The sequence below is a fragment of the Pistacia vera genome, unplaced genomic scaffold (assembly GCF_008641045.1).
Source record: "Pistacia vera cultivar Batoury unplaced genomic scaffold, PisVer_v2 Contig180, whole genome shotgun sequence".
Lineage (NCBI taxonomy): Eukaryota > Viridiplantae > Streptophyta > Magnoliopsida > Sapindales > Anacardiaceae > Pistacia > Pistacia vera.
Window position 1 is genome coordinate 912552 of NW_022195899.1, and position 21152 is coordinate 933703.

The following is a 21152-nucleotide window of genomic DNA, read 5'->3' on the forward strand; positions in this document are numbered from 1 at the left end:
ATAAGTCAGTACATTTTCCAATGCCTAATTCTTGGAGTATTTTTTCTTTGTTTCTTCATTCGTATATGTTAAATGATTTTATTAATCTTAGTTTGCATGCTTGGAATGGTGTTAATTATACATATATAATTAATCCTTTGATGTTACTAAGAAAGGGTTAAGTAATGTTTTGTTGCTAATTATAGATGTTGATGCATATATGTATATTATTCTCATGGGCCGTGATATATTAATTAATTTGTATCTTTAAGTACGTCCATCATTTATAATTTGTATCTTTTTATTCTTACTTTGATTTTTAAAAGTACAAAACAATCTCTTGCTAAACAAGATAAATAGTTAAAAAGATAAATAATATTATGTGTAACATGGGACACAAAGCTTTAATGCTCTTCTTATAGCAATAATATTATGCGACTACATCATGTATACAAAGTCTACCTGTAGTCGTGTGTTGTTTTGTTTTGTGCGTTGATTGGGTTCAAATTGAACGGGAATTTGATTGTTGTTAGTTGTATTTACGGATTGGTGTTTGTTTTGGGTTGTAATTCTAGGCTTTTCCTCTTCCTAGTGATCATTTTTCCGATTGCCTCTGCTCATCGATGAGAAATTAGGTGTCAGAGTGAGAGAGGCCAACGATTAGTGGTGCAAACAGGTGGGGATGACGACAGGGGTTTAGTTAATTGACCATCATACCTTCACTTATAACAGACTTTTAACCATCTTGTGCCCTTCGTCACAACAAAATTTATTAATAGAATTGTGCTTTGGGTAGTAAAATAATATTTTGAAAGTCTATAGATGGAAAAGTGTCATGAAACTATTATTTTGGGAGGAAAAAGTGGTTTACTCCAAAAGTATTTCCAAAAAAATTTTCACAGGTAACAAATTATCGGCATATTATTATCCATTAACTAAAAAATTGAATGTCATGAGAGCTAAAGAATGACCACTACGTGTAGGAATTATATTGCTTTGATGGTCAACTCATCAACAAAATACTAAAGGAGACAGGAATCCTCATTGCATAAAAAGTGAAAGGTTGGCTGCCTATGACCTGTAATTTCTTGTCTATAAATAAACGTTTGACATCTATCTCACTCTCATCTCTTTCTCACTGTCTCTCTCCAATACTCTCACTGTTATTTCTTTCTCGTTCTCCTTCTGGCTCTTTCTTATAAAAAGATTTTAATAATTAATTAATATATCTTATTGATTAAGTGATAGAGTAAACATTTTCAAAACTAAATAAATATGTTAATTTGCAGTGGATAATGTTGTTGCTACGAAAATCTGCAATAACCAGAGACAGCAAGTCGACCACGACAAGACTGGGTAGAATGTGTGTGTGATTATAAATAGCCAGCAAGGATAACAAGACTGAATTGAAAAAAGAAGAACACGAGAAGTAGAGTTTCGGCAAGTAAGAATCAAGTCTAAGTCCTCTGTTATCTTATTGCTTTTTATTTGCTTTACAATCAGACTTATTACAAAGAAGAAATACGATGAACCAAAATGAACTTTGCCTAGGCAGTTTACATGAATCGAAAAAAAAAAGAGTTCATCCTTCGGGTGAAAAATCATTTTATATAAGTATTACAGTGGAAAACTTGTAAGTTAAGTCTAACTTGTAGCCAACCTTTAACTTGTGGACAATGTTTAACTTGAAAGCAGCACTTAACTTGTAAATGGGATTAGCTCAAGGTAGGCAGACACATGGCGTAGATCTCACCATTAAAAAATCCTTGGGACATGTGGGGTAAATCCATGCTTATTGGATTTCCAACGCAATAATAGCCCCCTAGTTTTTGGAGTTCGAGATCGGACTTAAAAAATTACAAGCTCTAGAATTGACAAATTTTAGAAACAACTAGCTTTAGAAATGTCAAGCTCCAGAAACTATGAGCTCTATAAATGATAAGCTTTAGAAATGACGAGCTTAAGAACTGGTGAGCTCCAAAAATGACAAGCTTTAGAAAATATGAGTTTTGAAAACAATGAGGTAGGCTCTCTTCTCAAACTAAAGAGTTCAAGTTAATGAGGCTGACCCTTTTTCTTGAGCTGACATGCTCAAGTTATGATGAGGTTGGCTCGTCTTTCCGAGCTGTTGAGCTCAAGTTATGATGTGGTAGGCTCCTCTTCTCGAATAGATGAGCTCGAGTTATGATAAGATAGGGTCGTCTTCCCAAACTAATGAGCTCGAGTTATGACGAGGCCGACTTATCTTCTTGAGCTGATGAGCTCGAGTTAAAATGAGGTTATCTCATTTTTTCGAGCTGATGTGCTCGAGTTATGACAAGGTAGACTCGTCTTCTCAAACAAAAAGTTCGAGTTGATGAGATTAGTCTGTTATCCCGAGCTGATAAGCTCGAGTTATGACAAGGTAGGCTCGTCTTCTCGAGTTGATGAGCACGAGTTTTGACAAGGTAGGCTCGTCTTCTTGAATTGATGAGCTCCAATTATGACAAGGTAGGCTTGTCTTTTTGAACTGATGAAGTTGAGTTATGACGAGGTAGGCTCATGTTGCCAAGCTGACGAGATCGAGTAATGACGAGGTCAACTCATCTTTTTGAGCTGACGAGCTTGAGTTATAACGAGGTAGGCTCGTCTTCCCAAGTTGACGAGCTGGAGTTGTGATGAAATAGGCTTTTCTTCTTGAATTGAAGAGTTCAAGTTGACGAGGTTGGCTAAAGTTAAGATGAGGTACGCTTGTCTTCTAGAGTTAATAAGGTCGGCTCATCTTTCTGAGCTGACACGCTCGAGCTATGACAAGGTAGACTCGTATTCTCGAACTAAAGAGTTCAAGTTAAAGAAGCATAACTAAGCCATTTTAACTTCGTTTTTTGTTATTCAAAAGTAATTTTCTTCATAATTTCATAAGGAATCTAATAATCTAATTATTATTACCAGAAAGATAACTCTACAAGCATGAAAAACGAAATTTCAGAACTGAATTTAAGTAAGATGCAGAATGTTTTAGCACAATAGTACGAAATTAAAAAAGATGAAAAACCACGGCTCTGATGCTAATGTTGGAAAAAAACTTAGAATAACAAATATTCTAATTAATCCCAAGATTATATAAATATTCACCCATTGCAATCACATTTTACTTAAACAAATTACAATGAAGTTCATAGCATAAATACCTCTTCTCCTTAACTCTGAAGCAAAAATTGTATCTTAAGAGAAAAACCATGTATGTGTTTTTTCTTTAATAAATTTTAGAGAGATTGAAAGAAGTTCTAAAAGGAATTTCTTCTCTTCTATACGGACTACAGTTTTAGGTGGAAACTGCCAGACACATACTTTGAGTGGGTCTCATCATGGGTGTCCCACCCATATCCAATGTATACTTTTATGGTGAATATCGTAATAACGGTACCATATTGTAATGTAAACACAATATAATAGCTTTAGTTTGGTTTGTATTCATTTCAGCGGCATGACATGTAAATATTGATCAATCATTCATACAATAAAAATATATTCATGAGTAATAAGCCCATTTAACATGTGGTTGTACTAATTTTTTTCGTTTGGTTTATTTTTACATAACTATAGTATTAATTTTTTTATGCAGATAACAATTTTTGTCTTTATTAATATAATGGCAAAAAAATATACATAAACCCACAAATACTCAAATAATTCAACTGCATAATCTACATGCATGCCCACCACAACTTATTTTAGTTTCTAATTTTGTTTGCTACTTACTTGGAACCAAATTTTTTTTTTTAAAATTATCTATTAATTATTAGAGAAAAAGGAAAAGAAGTGAGAAGGAAATTGTGGGAGATCCCACTGAGGTAATATTCAGTCAATTTTGTTTTTCTAACTTCATGCTTCCTTTTTTATTTACATCCATTTAAATGGGCAAATACAACTTCTAACACCGTTCCTCATGCTAGGTGTGCAGTTGGCATGCGGTTGGCGTGCAAGGCTAGTCTCCCAAATTGGCAATATGAAACCTATTAAACCCACATAATTTTTCTTATAAATGGATATACTCTCCTTTCTCTAATTATGCCTTCGGTTTCTTAGTTACTCTTTAAATCCTCTCTCTAATTATGCCTTTCATGGTTTTCAAGTATTTTCAATACTTTTTTGGCCTAAGCCATTGACGGTGCGGATCTTGCAGTGATCAGTTAACATATGTATCATTTCACTCAACAAAACAATTCAAATTGCAAGTGATTAACATCCTTTCAGCAATGTAACTTATTCATGAATTACTTTGTTCAACAAGAAAGCGTTAACCTAAAAGCTCCAAAAGAAGGGTGTCTGCAAACTGTGTGAGTTTTGAGCTGGAGGAAGAGAAAAGAGACCAAGTGGGAAATTTAAAGTAAGATTTTGTGTTAACTTGCACACATATGAGCGAGATTATAAACCAATTTAAATGTTGTTTTCCCTACACAATAAAAAAAACTTGGTTTACCCATGGGAGGTGCTAATAGAGTGAAAGGAGACACAGATATAGCCAGAGGAGACACACAAAGAGAGAAGAGAGTATTTAGTGGAACTTATTGTAGTGTAGCCATGGAAAAAATAGAGCGAGAGGAGACTAGAGACTAAGTTTATAAACAAAGGGAAGAGAGAGAGACAAAGAGTAAGTTTTTTTACAGTTTAAATCTTTTGTAAAAATTATTTTTATTTACTTTTTTGAACTTGGTTAGCAAGAAAACAAATGGTGAAACAAGTAACCCAAAAATACAAAAACACTTTAGCAATTAAAATCGTTAGAAATATCTGAAATTCTATTGGACACATGATGTCTTTTTCATGTAAATGGAATTGTATGCTATGTTGTTTCTCCTAACAATTTTGCATACTATTTTCACGTGTTGGTCTCTAATCCACCATTGCCACGTTTTCATATGTAATTCAACCGATAATAATATCCCTTGCACCTTCGCTCGTTCCTTCCACTTCTATTAAACGTCGATTTCCTTGCACAATAAGGAGCTGGTGCATCATTGTCTTTGCAGGTTGTGGAATACTGAAATGATCCTAGTCATTGGTTCTAACAGTTATTATTAATGAGGTTTTAATATTTGTTATGCATGGTATTTGTGGTAATCTAATAATTGGTTTAGGCTTCAAAAGATTTTTGTATTTAACCCTACAAATTAAGTATAAAATAACTAAGTAGCCAAAACAACAAACACTTCAACTTCTCGTTACTTCATCCACATTTCCTCATCATTTTCTCAACAACCAAACAGAAAAAAGTAATGATTTGACTCTAAACCACTAGCAAAGATTAAGCTAATAAATTTTTTTCTTTTTCATTTTTCACAATAAAATTTGGTTTTTGGATTAAATAATTGGTAGTTGTAATGTAATGATTAACCTAACAAAGATTTGATATAGTGAGAATTCCCACCCATTACACCTTATATTTTGGTTGGAGTAAACAATCAAATATAAATATTCCTATAAATTATCAATTATATTGATGAATGAAATTTAATCATTTTAAGATATAATGGTCCCTTCTCATCGATGCCTATTTAACTCTCTTTACCATGTAAATCAAGAATAAAATAACTAAACACCCTAATTTTCACCTCAACCAGCCAAAACACCAAACACTTCAACTTCTCATCACTTCATTCGTATTTTCTCATCATTTTCTCAACAACCAAACAGAAAACAATAATGATCTGACTCTAAACCACTAACAACCACTAAAACCACATGAAATTGAACTATTCACCATAACTTACACACACATTGCTACAAAGAGATGAAAATCTCAGTAATCATTGTATCTATCGTATGATTTGTCCAATGAATATTTACTGATGAAAGAAGGAATTAAATGGAGCTTACCATATGTTCAAATAGAAAATTAAACGCAAATTTGTTTATAATAACACTCATATGTTTGCAATTTTAGCGTGAAGTTTTACTTTAAATTTCTCGCTTAATCTCCTTCTTCTTCATCTAGCTCAAAACTCACAGAGTTATGAACACATTTCTTATGGGGTTTTCAGGTAAGCGCTTTCTTGCTGAACAAAGTGCTTCATGAATAAGTTACATTGCTAAGAAGATGTTAATCACTTTAAATCTGAATTCTTTTGTTGATTGAAATGATACAGATGTTGAACGATTACGGCAACAAGCACACCATCGATGGTTTAAGCCACATGAAGTATTGAAAAATACTTGAAAACCATAAAAAAACTCAATATACTCACGTCTCAACCACTAGAAAGCCGCCAAGTATTGTTTTGTTTTGGATATTGTTTCATCAAATTTTTACATATGCGATTTGCTCTTGGCTTGATTTACATTTATTTCTTATAGTAGGTGGTTCCGCTTTTCTAGTTGAGTGATAGAGGCTTGCAAAGTTTAAAAAGGATGGTCACGTTTGGAGCGAAAAAACGGAGGATAAAAAGGGAATCCTGGAGTTTCAACCGAGTCTTAAGGTTAGTGCAATAATTGCATGAGACTTTTAATATGGTATAAGAATTAATTTTATAATATTTATATTCAGTGCTCTCAATTTAGTAGATTAACAACTGCAAATTTTCATAAATTTTTAATTGCTTGAGCCTCATGCTCATAATTAACGCGTTAAAGAGTTGGTTTATAATAACACTCATATGTGTGCAATTTTAATGCGAAGTCTTATTTTAAATTTCCCACTTAATCTTCTTCTTCTTCTTCTGCTAGCTCAAAACTCACAAAGTTACATACATCTTTCTTATGGAGCTTTCATTAGATTTTTTTTTGCTAAACAAAGTTCTTTATGAATAAGTTACATTGTTGAGAAGATGTTCATCACTTGCAATTTGAATTCTTTTGTTGATTGAAATTATACAAATGTTAAACAATCACTATAAGATCCGCACTTTTAATGGTTTAGGTCAAGCGAAATATTGAAAATATTTGAAAATTATGAAATGCATAATTAGAGAGAGGATTTATGCAAGTTGTAAAAAAAAGAGTAATTGAGAAACTAAAGGCATAATTAGAGAGAGGAGAGTATGTCTATTTTATAGGAAAAATTATATGAGTCCCAAGGATACTGCACGGCAACTGCACGCTGAGCGCACGTCAACCGCACGCCTAATTGTTTTAAATAATTTTGAGATAAGAAGCTCCATCTTTTGAGATAAGAAATTTCATTGTCCCTATTATGTTATCAAAACAAATCCTATTACATATTACTAAACAAGTAAATGAAAATAATGGGACTATTTTTAAGTAGTATATTTGCCAAAACTTGATGCCCTAAACCCTAATCCTAAACCATAAACCCTAATCCTAAACCCTAAACCCGACCATTATTATCTATATTAGTTACTTATAAATGGATTGTTCAAATTGCAAATCTAACAATTTATTGTTCATCATTCAATTAATTACACAAAAACAAACAAAGAGTCAAACTAAATTTATCAAACATAGTTAAACATAATAACGAAAAATATTTTTCATAAAACATATTATCATTTAACATTTAATATAAATCTGAAAAATTTTAAACTCATCCAATAACAACAAAACATTTAAATTAAAATAACCATAACCAATAACATGCAAACACTTACCAAAAAATATCAAAAGTCGTATGAATTAACAATAATCCAATTACACTGAATAAAACACAAACAGTTATTGTAATCATTAATTATAATATAATATTACTTAATAATGTCTGTGTGCAATCATTCATAATGTCATTCAATGACATCTAGAGCTATAAGAATAAACAATTACACCTCTTTATAAAATTATTTAAAAAAAACCCGATAGACGTATTTAATACTTCTTTAAAGAAGTGGATAAGTTTCAATTGAAGCGATTTTGTAAGGGTGAAAATGAAATAAACCCGAACTTAGATTAAAAGATCCCACTTAGAACATGGTCATTAAACTTTTACAAGCCTTGCTTCAACAAATAGCAATACGGTATCATTAGAGTGACCAAATTGCAGTTATAAAATGTATTAAAATACTATTAAAGACTTAAGTAAAATAAAACATTCTGAGATAGAATCTCAGCTTCTCCTTCTCCTGCAACAACATTTTCTTTTCTACTTTCTCTCTTCTCTACTTCCAGAAGCCTGCAAATCAAATAAAATCAATTAAGTCATGTAATTTATTGTTTGTTTGATTACTTACCTTCTTAAACCGGACCTCAATGATGGTGTCGATTGATTAGCCTAAATAGCTACATACTTGATATACATAGCCGATGTCATCTTTTAAGATAAAAATATGCTTACACATTTCTTTTTCCATGTGAGCTGGCTGTTCAACCACATCCTACAAAAAAGAGTAAAAAAAAATTTGACCTAGAAGAATGTTTTGCTAGGTTTAACAGAAATGAATAGATAAATGATATGTAAAATTAGAAAGACCAGAATACCTTGGATTTGGAAGATTTCAAGGCCATTGCCATCTCCTCCCAAAGTTCCCTCAAATCGTCTGTTTTAGTCTTGGCACTGGAGTGTTTTGCATTATTAGACATTTTAACTTCACAAAAACTTAAGAAATAAAGAGTTGCAGAGAACTATCAAATATTTGATTGTTCGTAACAAAAACAAAATATGAACGATAATATGTATAGAGTTTATACCTTGAGAGAAGAAGGAAAAAGCGTGTCTGAGCATAGAGGTCCAAAATGGCATTACCTTGAGAGAAGAAGGAAAAAAGGTGCAAAGACGACACAGAAGTTCAAAAATGGCATGATATTGGTATTCTGACTCTAGATCTAGAGAAGTTGCAAGTTTGAGATTTAGAGTCATCAATGATCAAAATACAAGATTAATTAAATAAATATTTCATTAAATTACTTTCATATACTTTCTATGTGTTATTAAATATTAGAAAATTCCAGTCAAATTATATAAACAATCTAATTAAATCATCACCCCCTAACCTCATCTAATTATCTTGTCTTTGTCATATATATTTAACAAATACAACAAAGTAGAATCATTCCAAAGATGAATTATTTTATGTTTGTATAAGAATCTAAAAGTTGCAGTGATGAGTGGTCATTTTATACTCCAAATCTGCTTCCTTTTGCTTAGTACGTCTAGATTTTGCCATCTTTTTTAATTCTAATATTCGCAGCAAAATATATAATTGATAATCCTCATACAAATGGTACATACTGCATTTAACGATAGCAATAGTATAAGCCACCACAAAAGAAGAATTTAAAAATGCAAAATAAAATTCACATCATATCTGAAGCTCACCTCATCTCTAAACCATGTAAGAACTAAATTTTCCTTTCAATACAACCTAACTACCATAAAGAAACCTAGCAAAATAAAATCTTATAAGCATCATGTCTAAATGATAAAGGAGAATCAATTTCTCCATGATACGTGCTGCCTTATCTTTCTGTTAGCATAATATCCAATATGTGCTGCCTTCCTTTTCTGTTAAGCATAATATCCGCTTGTATAGTTGTAGGGATAAACTCATTATTTGTATTTGATTCTTTCCTATTATATAGGAGTTTGCAACTGTAATTATCGTGTATATACAATGAAGGGTTATCTCCTCATAATGTAAGGAGGATTTCAGTCATTTACTGTGTTTATCAAACATCTTTATGGTATTAGATTTAAGGTTTTCCTTTCTCTGATTCTGACCATGGCTGATTCATCTTCTTCACCTCCTACTCTTCCGCTCAACACAATGGTGCATATGCTCACCATTAAACTGACATTCTCTAATTGTCTATTGTGCAGAAATCAGTTCGTTCCTTTGTTAGCTAGTCAATAGCTTTTTGGTTATTTGGACGGTAGCATCACGGCCTCTTCTCCTACGATTATTGCTTCTGATGGCACCTCAAAAACCAATCCTGCATATACCTCTTGGCTGGATACCAATCAGACACTGCACAACTTATTCTATTCTTTTCTTACGGAGGAATCTATGACTATGAGTGAGGTATTGGGTTTCTGTCACTCCCATGAGGCCTGACATGCGCTTGAAGTCTCATTTTCGCACCAATCAAAGACTCGAGAATTGCAACTCAAGGATGAACTCCACCTGATGCAACGTGGCTCTCAGTCCATTGCTGAGTTTTCTTGCACCTTCAAAGGTCTTTGCGATCAACTGGTTGCTATTGGTCGTCCCATTAACGACATGGATAAAGTCCATTGGTACCTACACGCATTAGGACTCAACTACAAGATCTTTTCTACCACCATGATGTCACAACTTCCTCTACCATCCTTTATAGAGATTGTTCTGAAAGCTTTGAGCCATGAAATCTTTGAATGGCCAGTTTCCCATTCATCATCCAACTTTGCTTATTTTGTGCAGCAAATTTCCAAAGTGGCTAGTCATAAGAAAGTGAAGCATCGGCCTTCAGCCTCTCCTACACTGTCTGCCAATTCGAAGTCATCATTCAACTCCTCCATTCATTGTCAGTTGTGTGACAAAGAGGGCCACTTAGCCAAACGTTGCTAGACTTTCTTGAAACTCAAGAAGAAGCAATCGGCTAACCTTGCTGAGGCATTTTCTTCTTGCTCCATTTAGGATTTGAATGACTCCGAATGGTTCCCTGACTCTGGTGCAACGTCCCACATGACTAGTGACATTGAGGGTGTGGATCAACTGGCTGTCTATTCTGGTAATGAACGTGTCATGGTTGGCAATGGTTAGTCTTTAACCATCCCTCACATTGGTTCCATTTCATCTCTTGTTCCATCTAGTCCTCTTCTTTTATCTAATGTCTTAGTTGTTATTGGAATTAAGAAAAATCTTATTTCTATTAGTCAACTTACCAAAGACAATAATTTTTGTGTTACCTTCTCTTCCTCTGGTTTTACCATACAGGATCGGGTCACAAGAGTGATATTGGGAGTCAGAAGATGTGAAAATGGTCTCTACATGTTGGATAGTCGTCATCATGCATTCGTGTCCATTACTTCTTCACCAGCAGCATCCGTTTGTTCATGGCATGCTCGCCTTGGTCATCCACATTATCGTACTGTCGTTGCTCTTTCTAAATTAGGATCTATTTCTTGTAGTAATAAATTGGTGAACAATGATTCTGAAATTTATGTTGGTTGTAGAATCGGCAAAAGCCACTGTTTACTCTTTTCTCTTAATGATGAATGTTGTGCCATGCCTTTTGATCGTTTACACTGTGACTTATGGGGTTCGTCACCCGTTTGTTCTTTTACTGGATATAGATACTATGTGGTTTTCATTTATGATTGTAAAGATTTAATTGGATGTTCCCTTTAAAACACAAATCCAATTTCTTTGACACTTTCCTCTATTTACAATGTTTTATTGAGATACAATTTTCTGCAAAAATCAAATCATTTCAGTGTGATGGTGGAACTGAGTTTACTAATATTAAGTTTCGCTCTCATCTGTATTCTTGTGGCATTGATCTTCGTCTGGCATGTCCTTACACTCCTAGTCAGAATGGAATTGTCAAACGTAAGCCTCACTATGTCACAAAAACAGGTCTTACTCTTATGTTTCATGCTCATGTGTCACTCTCCTTATGGGTTGAGGCCTTCTCCATTGTCGTCTTTCTCATTAACTGACTCCTGTCACCATCTTTTTCTAGCAACACACCTTATGAGCTCCTGTTTGGTAAGAAATCCGATTACTCCATGCTTCGTACTTTTGGGTGTCTTTGCTTCCCTTATTTGAGAGATTACTCACCTCATAAATTGTCTCCAAAATCTGTTCATTGTGTCTTTTTAGGTTATAGTACCCTTCATAAAGGATTTCGGTGCTTAGACTGTAAGACACATTGTGTTTATGTTTCTCGACATGTGCAGTTTCATGAACATAACTTCCCTATAATGGTGATTCTGTGCAAAATTTGTCATCTAACATTGACTATATTAATTTTTTTGAGTGTTAGGAATGTGTTTCTAGTTCTTCTAACATTAGTTCTTCACCATCTTTTTCGAATTCATCGTGTCTGCCTTGTAGTGATATTCCACACCTATCATCACCTTCTTCTCCAAGTCCACAAGTTCCTGTCAATAAGGAATCTCCTTTGGATTTTGTTGCTCTAGATTCTACCATTCCTTCCCTCGTTTCGTCCTCTCCTCGTGTGACCACTTCCAGCTATCCGATAATTACTAGAGGAAAAGCTGGTATATTCAAACCACGATTGTATCATGCTATGAATATCTCATCTTCTTCTTAGTTGTTTCAGGCTCTTCTTGCTCTCAAAGAGCCACAGGGCTTCAAGTCTGCTGTCGAACACCCTGAACGGCTCTCGGCTATGGATGATGAAATTCACACACTGAAGAAAAATGATACATGGGTTCTTGTACCTCGTCCTCAGCATCATAATGTGGTTGGTTGTCGCTGGATTTTCAAAACAAAGCTTTACTCTGATGGGTCTATTGAGCGTCATAAGACACGACTTGTGGTTCAAGGATTTTCTTAGATTTGTGGGACTTTGGTGACACTTTTAGCCTTATGGTGCATCCTGCTATAGTCAGAATTATTTTATCCTTGGTTGTTACATTTGGATGGCGCTTACATCAACTAGATGTTAAAAACGTCTTTCTTCATGGCTTTCTCAACAAAGAGGTGTACATGGAACAACTACCTAGCTACACTGATCCACAGTTTTCTCAGCATGTTGGTTGCCTAAAATGTGCTATTTATGGCCTGAAACAAGCTCCTTGAGCTTGGTTTCATCGTTTTAGCTCTTTTTTGCTCAAACTTGGCTTTCACTCTAGTCAGGCTGATTCTTCGTTGTTTGTCTATCACTCCTCGCTTGGCACTGTTCACTTACTTCTTTATGTTAATGACATGGTCATCACTGGAAGTACTCCTTCTCTAGTTTACACCTTTATTACTTGGCTTTCCAATGAATTCTCCATGATGGATTTGGGTGTTCTTCATTATTTTCTCGGAGTTGAAGTCAAAGCTAGTGAGAAGGGTCTCTTTTTCAGTCAAACAAAGTATGCTCTTGATCTCTTGCAACGTGCTTCAATGATTGATGCCAAGCCTATTTCTACACCTTTTGTTGTTGGTCAGCATCTATCAGCCAAAGGGACGCTATTCTCTGACCCTACTTTGTTTCGTTCTCTTGCCAGTGCTCTTTAATACCTGACTATCACCAGGTCTAATCTATCCTTCAGTGTCAATTCCATTTGCCAGTACATCATGCTCCCACCAAGGACCATTTTCGTGCTCTCAAGCATATTTTGTGCTATGTTAAAGGCACTGCTCATCATGGTCTTCAACTTCATAAACAGTCCACTCGTGATCATCTTGACTATTCTGATGCGGATTGGGTTGGATGTCCTGATACACGTCGTTCTACTATCGGCTATGCTATCTTTTTTGGCGCTAATTTAATCTCTTGGTCTTCTAAGAAACAAAACACTGTCTTCGTTCAAGTGCAGAAGCAGAATATCGCTCCTTAACTATTGCTACTGCTGATATTGCATGGATTATTCAATTGCTTTGGGACCTTTGTGTTACACTTTTAGCGCCATCTAAAATTCTCTGTGACAATCAAAGTGCAATTTTTGTGGTAGTCAATCCGGTTACTAGTCCTTGGTCAAAACATATTGCGATTGACTACCATTTTGTTCGTGAACTTGTTGATAATGGCACTTTGAAAATCGATTTTGTTCCTTCACACCTGCAGCTCGCTGATTCGCTGACCAAAGGAGTTACCAAGCTGCAATTTTTTCTCTTTCAAAGCAAGCTTAGTGTTACCCCTTCTGCCACGCTCACCTTGCAAGGGTTGATAAGGGAGAATCAATTTCTCCATGATATGTGCTGCCTTATCTTTCTGTTAGCATAATATTCGATACGTGTTGCTTTCCTTTTCTGTTAAGCATAATATCCGCTTGTATAGCTGTAGGGATAAGCTCATTATTTGTATTTGATTCTTTCCTATTATATAGGAGTTTACAACTGTAATTATCGTGTATATATAATGAAGGGTTATCTCCTCATAATGTAAGGAGGATTTCAGTCATTTACCATGTTTATCAAACATCTTTACTAAGCAAAGCATCCCTTTAATCAGTAGTCATTTACTTTATATTTTATGTGTTTTGACTCAAAATGTTTCTTAATTAAGTAGTAAAGTATGTTTTTCATGACGTTGCAAACAATTTTACTATTTATTCTTTACCCAAATCAACCAATTAAATCAATTTCAAAGGTGCACACTAAATTAAGTAACCACATCAAAGAAAAAATCCTTAAATTAATATAAACTCAATAAAACAATTCTAAATTAAATTAAGATTTGTTGATATCACGTGCGAAACTCTAGAAATCACAAGGGTACTGGCTCGAGTCGAGGCGGCACATTGAAGTTTGTTGATGTCACATGAAATTAAATTAATTTTATTTTAATTTCAAATTTTCTTTTCTTTCCAACTTTGCCCAAAAGAATATAATTTCTTAAGGTATTACATGGGCCATGGGCTACCATGATTTAATGTGCATTTTATAGGCTTCAATGGGCCAAGAGCAGACCAAATTCCTCTGTTGCTTTGTCGTTCAAATGAGATCAAAATATGGTACGAGCCTTTTAGATTTAAAATTAGAAACAAAAACCTGATTCATGAACAATTCATAGTTTGAAGAAAGCCCTTGGGCGTGGACGCTTTGAGGGTTGTTGATATCATATTATTGTTTACTTCTAACAATTTTACAATTAAAGAGTGATGGCGAGAGATTAGCTTTACTAATTTTTCTAGCTTTCTTTTTTTTTTTTTTTTTTTTTTTGAGAAATGTGTTTGGTTGATGTGAAAGTGACAAGGAAATTTAGAGAGTTTAGAGAGATTTACAAAGAAATTTTTTTGGGTAAATATTGGAATGATGGATAAACTCTTATTTCATCAGGGTATTTATTTAATGAAAAAGTGTACTACATATTCGATATGGTATATCGTCCACATATTTATGTCAATAAAATTCTTCCAACACATAAATAATAATCTCAAAACCATAATCATAGTGCTGCTAGATCAAGAAAAACAAAAAAAATTCATTGACTCAATATACTAATGACAATATATTGTAGAGATAATCAAAATATATTTTCTTATATAATCCAAGGAAACCCTTGTTAGCTTCTTAAATCTCATTGATTTGCATTCACATTTTTATTGTATCTATGCTGAATTGGCAGGCCTTTTTCTCTCCCCTGGCTGACGTGGCTGCCTTTATTAATTAATTATTCTTCAAACCCTTCATGGCCTCCTTCTTTGCCTCTATACTTTGGTACGATGGGCCTATTCAAGCTTTTGAGACAATTGTGGGAGCATTTACATCAAGCCCTTTACTTATTTTGTGGCCCAAATTCGGCCCATAGGAAAGCCCACAAAGTGGGATTATTGATTGTAAAATAAATTAGAAATATAATGGTTATTTTGTAAATAAATAGGGTTTATTTAGGTATTTACATATGTTTGAAACTTTTAACGGAGTAAATTTAAAGATGGGGTTTATTAAGATAGATTATGAGGGCCAATAGCAGCACTCATAATTTCATTACAAACAAATAAAAATGCGTACAAGAGCTAATGATCCTAACAAAGTTAAAGAACTCATGGATAGTATTAAGATAGATTATGAGGGCCATATTTAATTTTTTAGTTAATGGATATTAATATGTTGATAATTTGTTACATGTGAAAATGTTTTTGGAAATATTGTTGCCCTTAACCCATGATATTAACGGAGCGAACAATTGCTGCCTACGAATACAATCTTAATGGCCATTAGTATGAAATGGTAATCCTCGATGCCCGCAAGCATTAAAGTTTTGACACAATATATTACGCAAAGATTGCCATGAATATATATGATTATTTATTATAATATCAATACTTAACCTACAGTGTGTCACCCAATAGTGATTTCTCTTCTCAGAATATTTCAACACCCACATCTCCATCTATGCAACCTCAAAAAGATATCGTGGATGACATCAACAGGAATATTAACATAGCACTTTTGTTTTTCCTTTTCGAATACTTACAGAATTGGTGAATTCCATTAAGTTCATAGACTCCATATGAAAAAACCAATCAATTTAAGAATCTTGGAGAAAATATATAATTATCCTATTTCCGGGGATTTTAGAAAAAAAAATTGATTATTTTTCTAAAAAGTCATATAAATTTTAAAATACTATAAATATTATTGCAAATTGGAAAGTCTCTACAAATTTGTACAAGATCATTCAACGCAATTCATGGTTCTCCTGGTTTATTACATTAGTTAAAATGAATAAGCCAATTGAAATACTTAGGAAAAAGATTTAACATATCCATCATTGGTTACAATTTAGTCAAAGGTGACAAGCAAACAAAATTAAAATTCTAAGCTCATCATCATTCTTTTAATTAGGCGAAACATAAACATTGGGAACTCTCTTGAGAAATTTGTAACCATGATTTTCAATGGAGTTGCCAAAGTTTCTAAGACAAACAAGACTCTTTGTATAACTGTAGACTGCCCTCTTATCACATATAATTCCCGCTCTATCATAATTATAATTCTGTTCTAGAATGCGTTGACTAATGTGATGTGTGTGATTCTTCTTAAGATCAATAATATAATGTTCATGGAGACGAGTATCAAAAAATAAACCTCCATAACCCCAAACACCAAAGACTTCAAGTAAACACCAAAAATATTGTCGTGAAACTACATCTTTAAATGTTACACTACCGATACTTAATTTGAATTCTTTTACCCAATAGTAATCTTCCTTATCATCATAATCTTTCAACACCCATATCTCCATCTGTGCATAAAATCGAATATCAACAATAGCTAGGGATCCCTTTATATTAATTAAGGAAAATCTTATATCAGAAGCGAACACACCATCCTCAAAATTCGGATGACAAGTCCACTTAAATTCCTCTTTTTTGAAATCGAAAGATGCTATCATCCTCTCGTATTGTTTAGTTTTTTCATAAAAAGGATGCATCCAATGCATATCTCCATATGCAGTCACACCAAATAAATTTAGTTTACAGGATGGGTTTGAGGAGATTCGTCGCCATGAATTTGTGCCCAAAGTGTAAACTTCAGTCTCATATTGATGTGTATAAAACACCCGAACAACCTTGTATGTGTTTATTGTATAATCAAATCCCATCCCATACCTCATTGACAACCTCCACATCCTAATAGTAGGCTTTGGTAGCTCCAAAACTTCTCTCATGAGAGGATTGAATGAAAAGACTGATTCAAGTTGATAGCATCGTCCATCTCGAATGCATAATAGACCATAAGCAACATGACAAAGTTCATAGTCATGCTTTTCCTCTGAAAACTCCAAAATCAAAGTTTCACTTTTCTTCACTACATAATTAGTGTCATCATATGCAATGGAATGCAATTTCTTCACTGAATTCAAAGCAAGAGGAGTATACAAAATTTAAGGTTCTTCAACACATGCTGATTCGTACATGTTAGCAAACGAAACACTGTCAATGATGTCACAACACTTCTTTGACACACATCGAAAATGCAAAAGTGATTTTGTAGGCAATCTCAGAAAGACATCATGGACTATATCAGCAGGAATATTAATATAGCAACGATGTTTCTTCTTTCCGGAAGTACTTACGTATTTGGTGATTTCCATTAATTTGAGCAGAAAACTACAAACAAGACACATTAAATTCACTCTTACCTCAAAATATAATAAGTCATGCTACATATTATCATGAATGATATTATGAGAAGAGACAATTATATATGAACTTAACAAATGAAGAGAAAATCTTACCGAGCAAGAAAACTCAAGTCTGAATTGACAATGCCTTAAATGAATTTCAATCAGTACTATAGCCCTAAATAAACAAAACCAGTGGTTAATAGATAATTAACAACATAAAAATTAAGCAAAAATTCAATTTTAAAATCAGAGAACTTATAGTAACGATAGTATAAACAATTAGTAATCCGAAAGATGTGTATATATATAAATTAAATCTCCCGAATGAATTGGGTTGTTTATTTGGATTGTGAAGTAGAAGACAATATTGATGAAACCTAAGAAGCATCTTTATAGAGTTCTTTTAGGTTGAATCTTTTTGTGATATTTTCTTGTTGATTTTGACTTCTTTTAAAATCTATATATATAAGGAATATAATTATTATACGTGGCACAAATAATAACAAAGCTGGAGAACCTTGGCTTGATTTATTCTATATATAGTTTGATTCATCTCTTTAGGAAAGAAAGATAATTCATCTAATTAGGTGAATTTTTCTAGGGTTCTCTCTTTATTTAGGAAAATCCAAGAGAACCATTATTATTTCTAATTAAGAATAATATTTAGCCAACAAGTTTAGGAAATTCTAAGAGAATATTATTTCTAATCAATATAATTCTAATTGTGAAAAATATAAGTGAGAGATTAGGTGCGTTTGGTTCAATATTTTTACCCATATTTCTAATCCTATTCCCCAAATATTATTTGACATATTATTCATGAAATATTAGTGTATTTTCTTAACTACTTTTAAACACCTTAAGTTTATTAATTTCACTAAATACCCCCAAAAAAGTTTAAAAATTAGCAAAAATACCCCCACCCACCAATACTTGCTAAAAGCGAGGGTTTCTAATGGTTATAATCAATTGTACGGTGGTTGGTTGGTGTCTTTGTTTTACAATTACAATAATATTATTGCTAGAGGAAGAGCATTAAAGTTGTGTGTCCCATGTTACAATGAGTTTTGGTGTTTACTTGGAGTAGAGCACAATTATGAACGTTAAGAACACACCACCAAGCAAGAATAAAGATATATTCATTTGTTTTTTCTATTTGGGAGAAGGTTTCTTTCTCCCAAAGTACTCTTTAGTTTTTCCTTTTTAATAAAAGTGGTATTCTTAAATAAGGAAATTTGCATATTTGCATGAAATACAAAAAAATTTCTTCTTTTGCCTTAAAGTACAAAGCGCACAAATTATATTGTAAGAGAAAAACGTTTGTACTATTAATGGACAGATTAAAAAAGAGTGCTATTTTTTCACTTAACTTTATTCCCGCTTCTACTATTGAAATCAAGCATTGAACAACAAATTTTTCGGAATTTAACCAAACCTCAACTAAATCCGACCCTCCTTTTTTTTTTTTTTTTTTGGTCGGTTTAAAGAAGTTGCACTATGTAATTATTGGAAGAATGTTAAAACTAAATGGGTGCCACCTCTTTAAAGGGAAGAAGTTATAAAAATTACATAAATCTCATTATTTATGCATATGCTAATTCAAATTTATAATGTCTTCCGAATTGAAATGAATTCTTCCCCATTCCTCATACAAAAGTAAAGCCACTTAGCTTTTATTTCAGCCACGTCAGATTGTAGAAGGAGGTTGTAAAGCTACAGCATCAATACTATACTACTATTTACCCTCCAAAATTTACTTTACATTCAACGGCTGTGATGGCGCAAGTGATTTCATGTTTGATGGCTAACAAAGACCTCTCTCTATCTTTAAAAGCAAGAGAGAGAGTACAAAGAGAGGCTGAAATTGAAAGATGGCAAACTTTATTCTGCAACTACCAAACAACTTGAGGAGCTTCTCTGTTTCTGCTTCTTCAAATGGTACTTCTTTTTGTTTTGGCATTTCTAGTGATCTTATGTGTATATGATTTGATGGGTTGGTTGATTTTGGTTAAATTCAGGGAGTCCTCCCAGTAATAGTAATGGTGGTGGTCAAAATGGAGGGCCGGTGATAGTTGAACTGCCTCTGGATAAGATAAAGAGACCCCTTATGCGTACAAGAGCTAATGATCCTAACAAAGTTAAAGAACTCATGGATAGTATTAAAGAAATTGGCCTCCAAGTACCTGTAAGCTCTCTCATTTTTTATGTGATCTCTTGATTTGGTGTTCAAATAAGTTGCTTTGTGTTGAGTGTTAGTTTGTCCGTCCCATGTTTGGTTAGCAAGAAAGTGAAGGGAATGAAGGTAAAGTAAAAGGTTTCGGTGATTCTTGTAGTTTAGAATGAGGGAGATGAAGGCATGATATATAAAGGGGCCACTTGTGCTCAGAAAGAGAAAGGAATTGGACATTTTATAGAAATGGATCCTGAATCCATTACACCATCCTTCTTTTGCAGACAGTGAAATACGAAAGCTTTAATCTATTTAAATGTACTTGAAACACATACTGTAAAACCTAAGAAACACTGAAGAATCAGGAAAACCTTTGACGGGTTCGGATGCTTTTATCATTTTATCTTTTAAATCTCTTGGTAGAAAATGCTCAAAATCAGATTTCTATATTAGTTGACTGATATGCAAAAACTGATGCAGATTGATGTGATCGAGGTTGAAGGAAATTACTATGGTATGTTCACATCTTAATTCTCTGTGATCTTTTCATCTTCACAATGTAAAAGATGAAAGAAGCAAAATGAAGCTCCTCCATAGGCCTTATTTGGCTATGGTTGAATACCAAAGCATTTCATTTTTTATTTTTCGTTTCAGGTTTCTCTGGATGCCACCGGTACNATCATTTTATCTTTTAAATCTCTTGGTAGAAAATGCTCAAAATCAGATTTCTATATTAGTTGACTGATATGCAAAAACTGATGCAGATTGATGTGATCGAGGTTGAAGGAAATTACTATGGTATGTTCACATCTTAATTCTCTGTGATCTTTTCATCTTCACAATGTAAAAGATGAAAGAAGCAAAATGAAGCTCCTCCATAGGCCTTATTTGGCTATGGTTGAATACCAAAGCATTTCATTTTTTATTTTTCGTTTCAGGTTTCTCTGGATGCCACCGGTACGAGGCTCACCAGCGCCTCGGCCTCCCAACAATCCGCTGTAAAGTTCGTCGTGGAACGAAAGAAACTTTGAGGTTTTGCTTTCCTCTAATATTCCTGCATTCTTCTCATTAACACTGACAGACATAATATACTTTTTCCACGTTCATTTTGCAGGCACCATCTTCGTTAAGTTCTATCAATTTGCTTCTCCAGGGTGAAATTCAAGTAAAGTTATCCTTTATACACTATATTTGTACGCAGGTTTTCAAACATAGTATTTGTAATATACAAATATTTTACTATTAATCAATGCGCTTTCCATGGCTTGAGAATACGATTATATATGCTGTTCCTAATGTATATTCAATTATATATATTTGGTCAATTTGCATTTGGACGGGCAAA

The 21152-nt window shown here is 33.5% G+C and overlaps 2 protein-coding genes across 3 annotated transcripts; both read left to right on the plus strand.

Annotated features, from left to right (window-relative positions):
• The first annotated feature begins 10031 nt into the window (after positions 1–10031).
• LOC116126553 lies at positions 10032–10451 on the plus strand. The gene has a single exon (XM_031412229.1). The coding sequence runs from the start codon at positions 10032–10034 to the stop codon at positions 10449–10451; it is 420 nt and encodes a 139-aa protein (XP_031268089.1).
• Positions 10452–19443: 8992 nt separating this feature from the next.
• LOC116126520 (sulfiredoxin, chloroplastic/mitochondrial) lies at positions 19444–21087 on the plus strand. 2 transcript variants are annotated; one of them, XM_031412191.1, is made up of 5 exons: positions 19444–19575; positions 19656–19822; positions 20288–20321; positions 20746–20839; positions 20922–21087. In XM_031412191.1, exons 1-5 carry the CDS (start codon positions 19509–19511, stop codon positions 20935–20937), a joined length of 378 nt encoding a protein of 125 aa, XP_031268051.1. In that variant the 5' UTR covers positions 19444–19508; the 3' UTR covers positions 20938–21087. The 2 variants fall into 2 exon arrangements, with proteins under 2 accessions (XP_031268051.1, XP_031268053.1); XM_031412193.1 differs by lacking the exon at positions 20288–20321 and adding an exon at positions 20572–20605.
• The last annotated feature ends 65 nt before the right edge of the window (positions 21088–21152 follow it).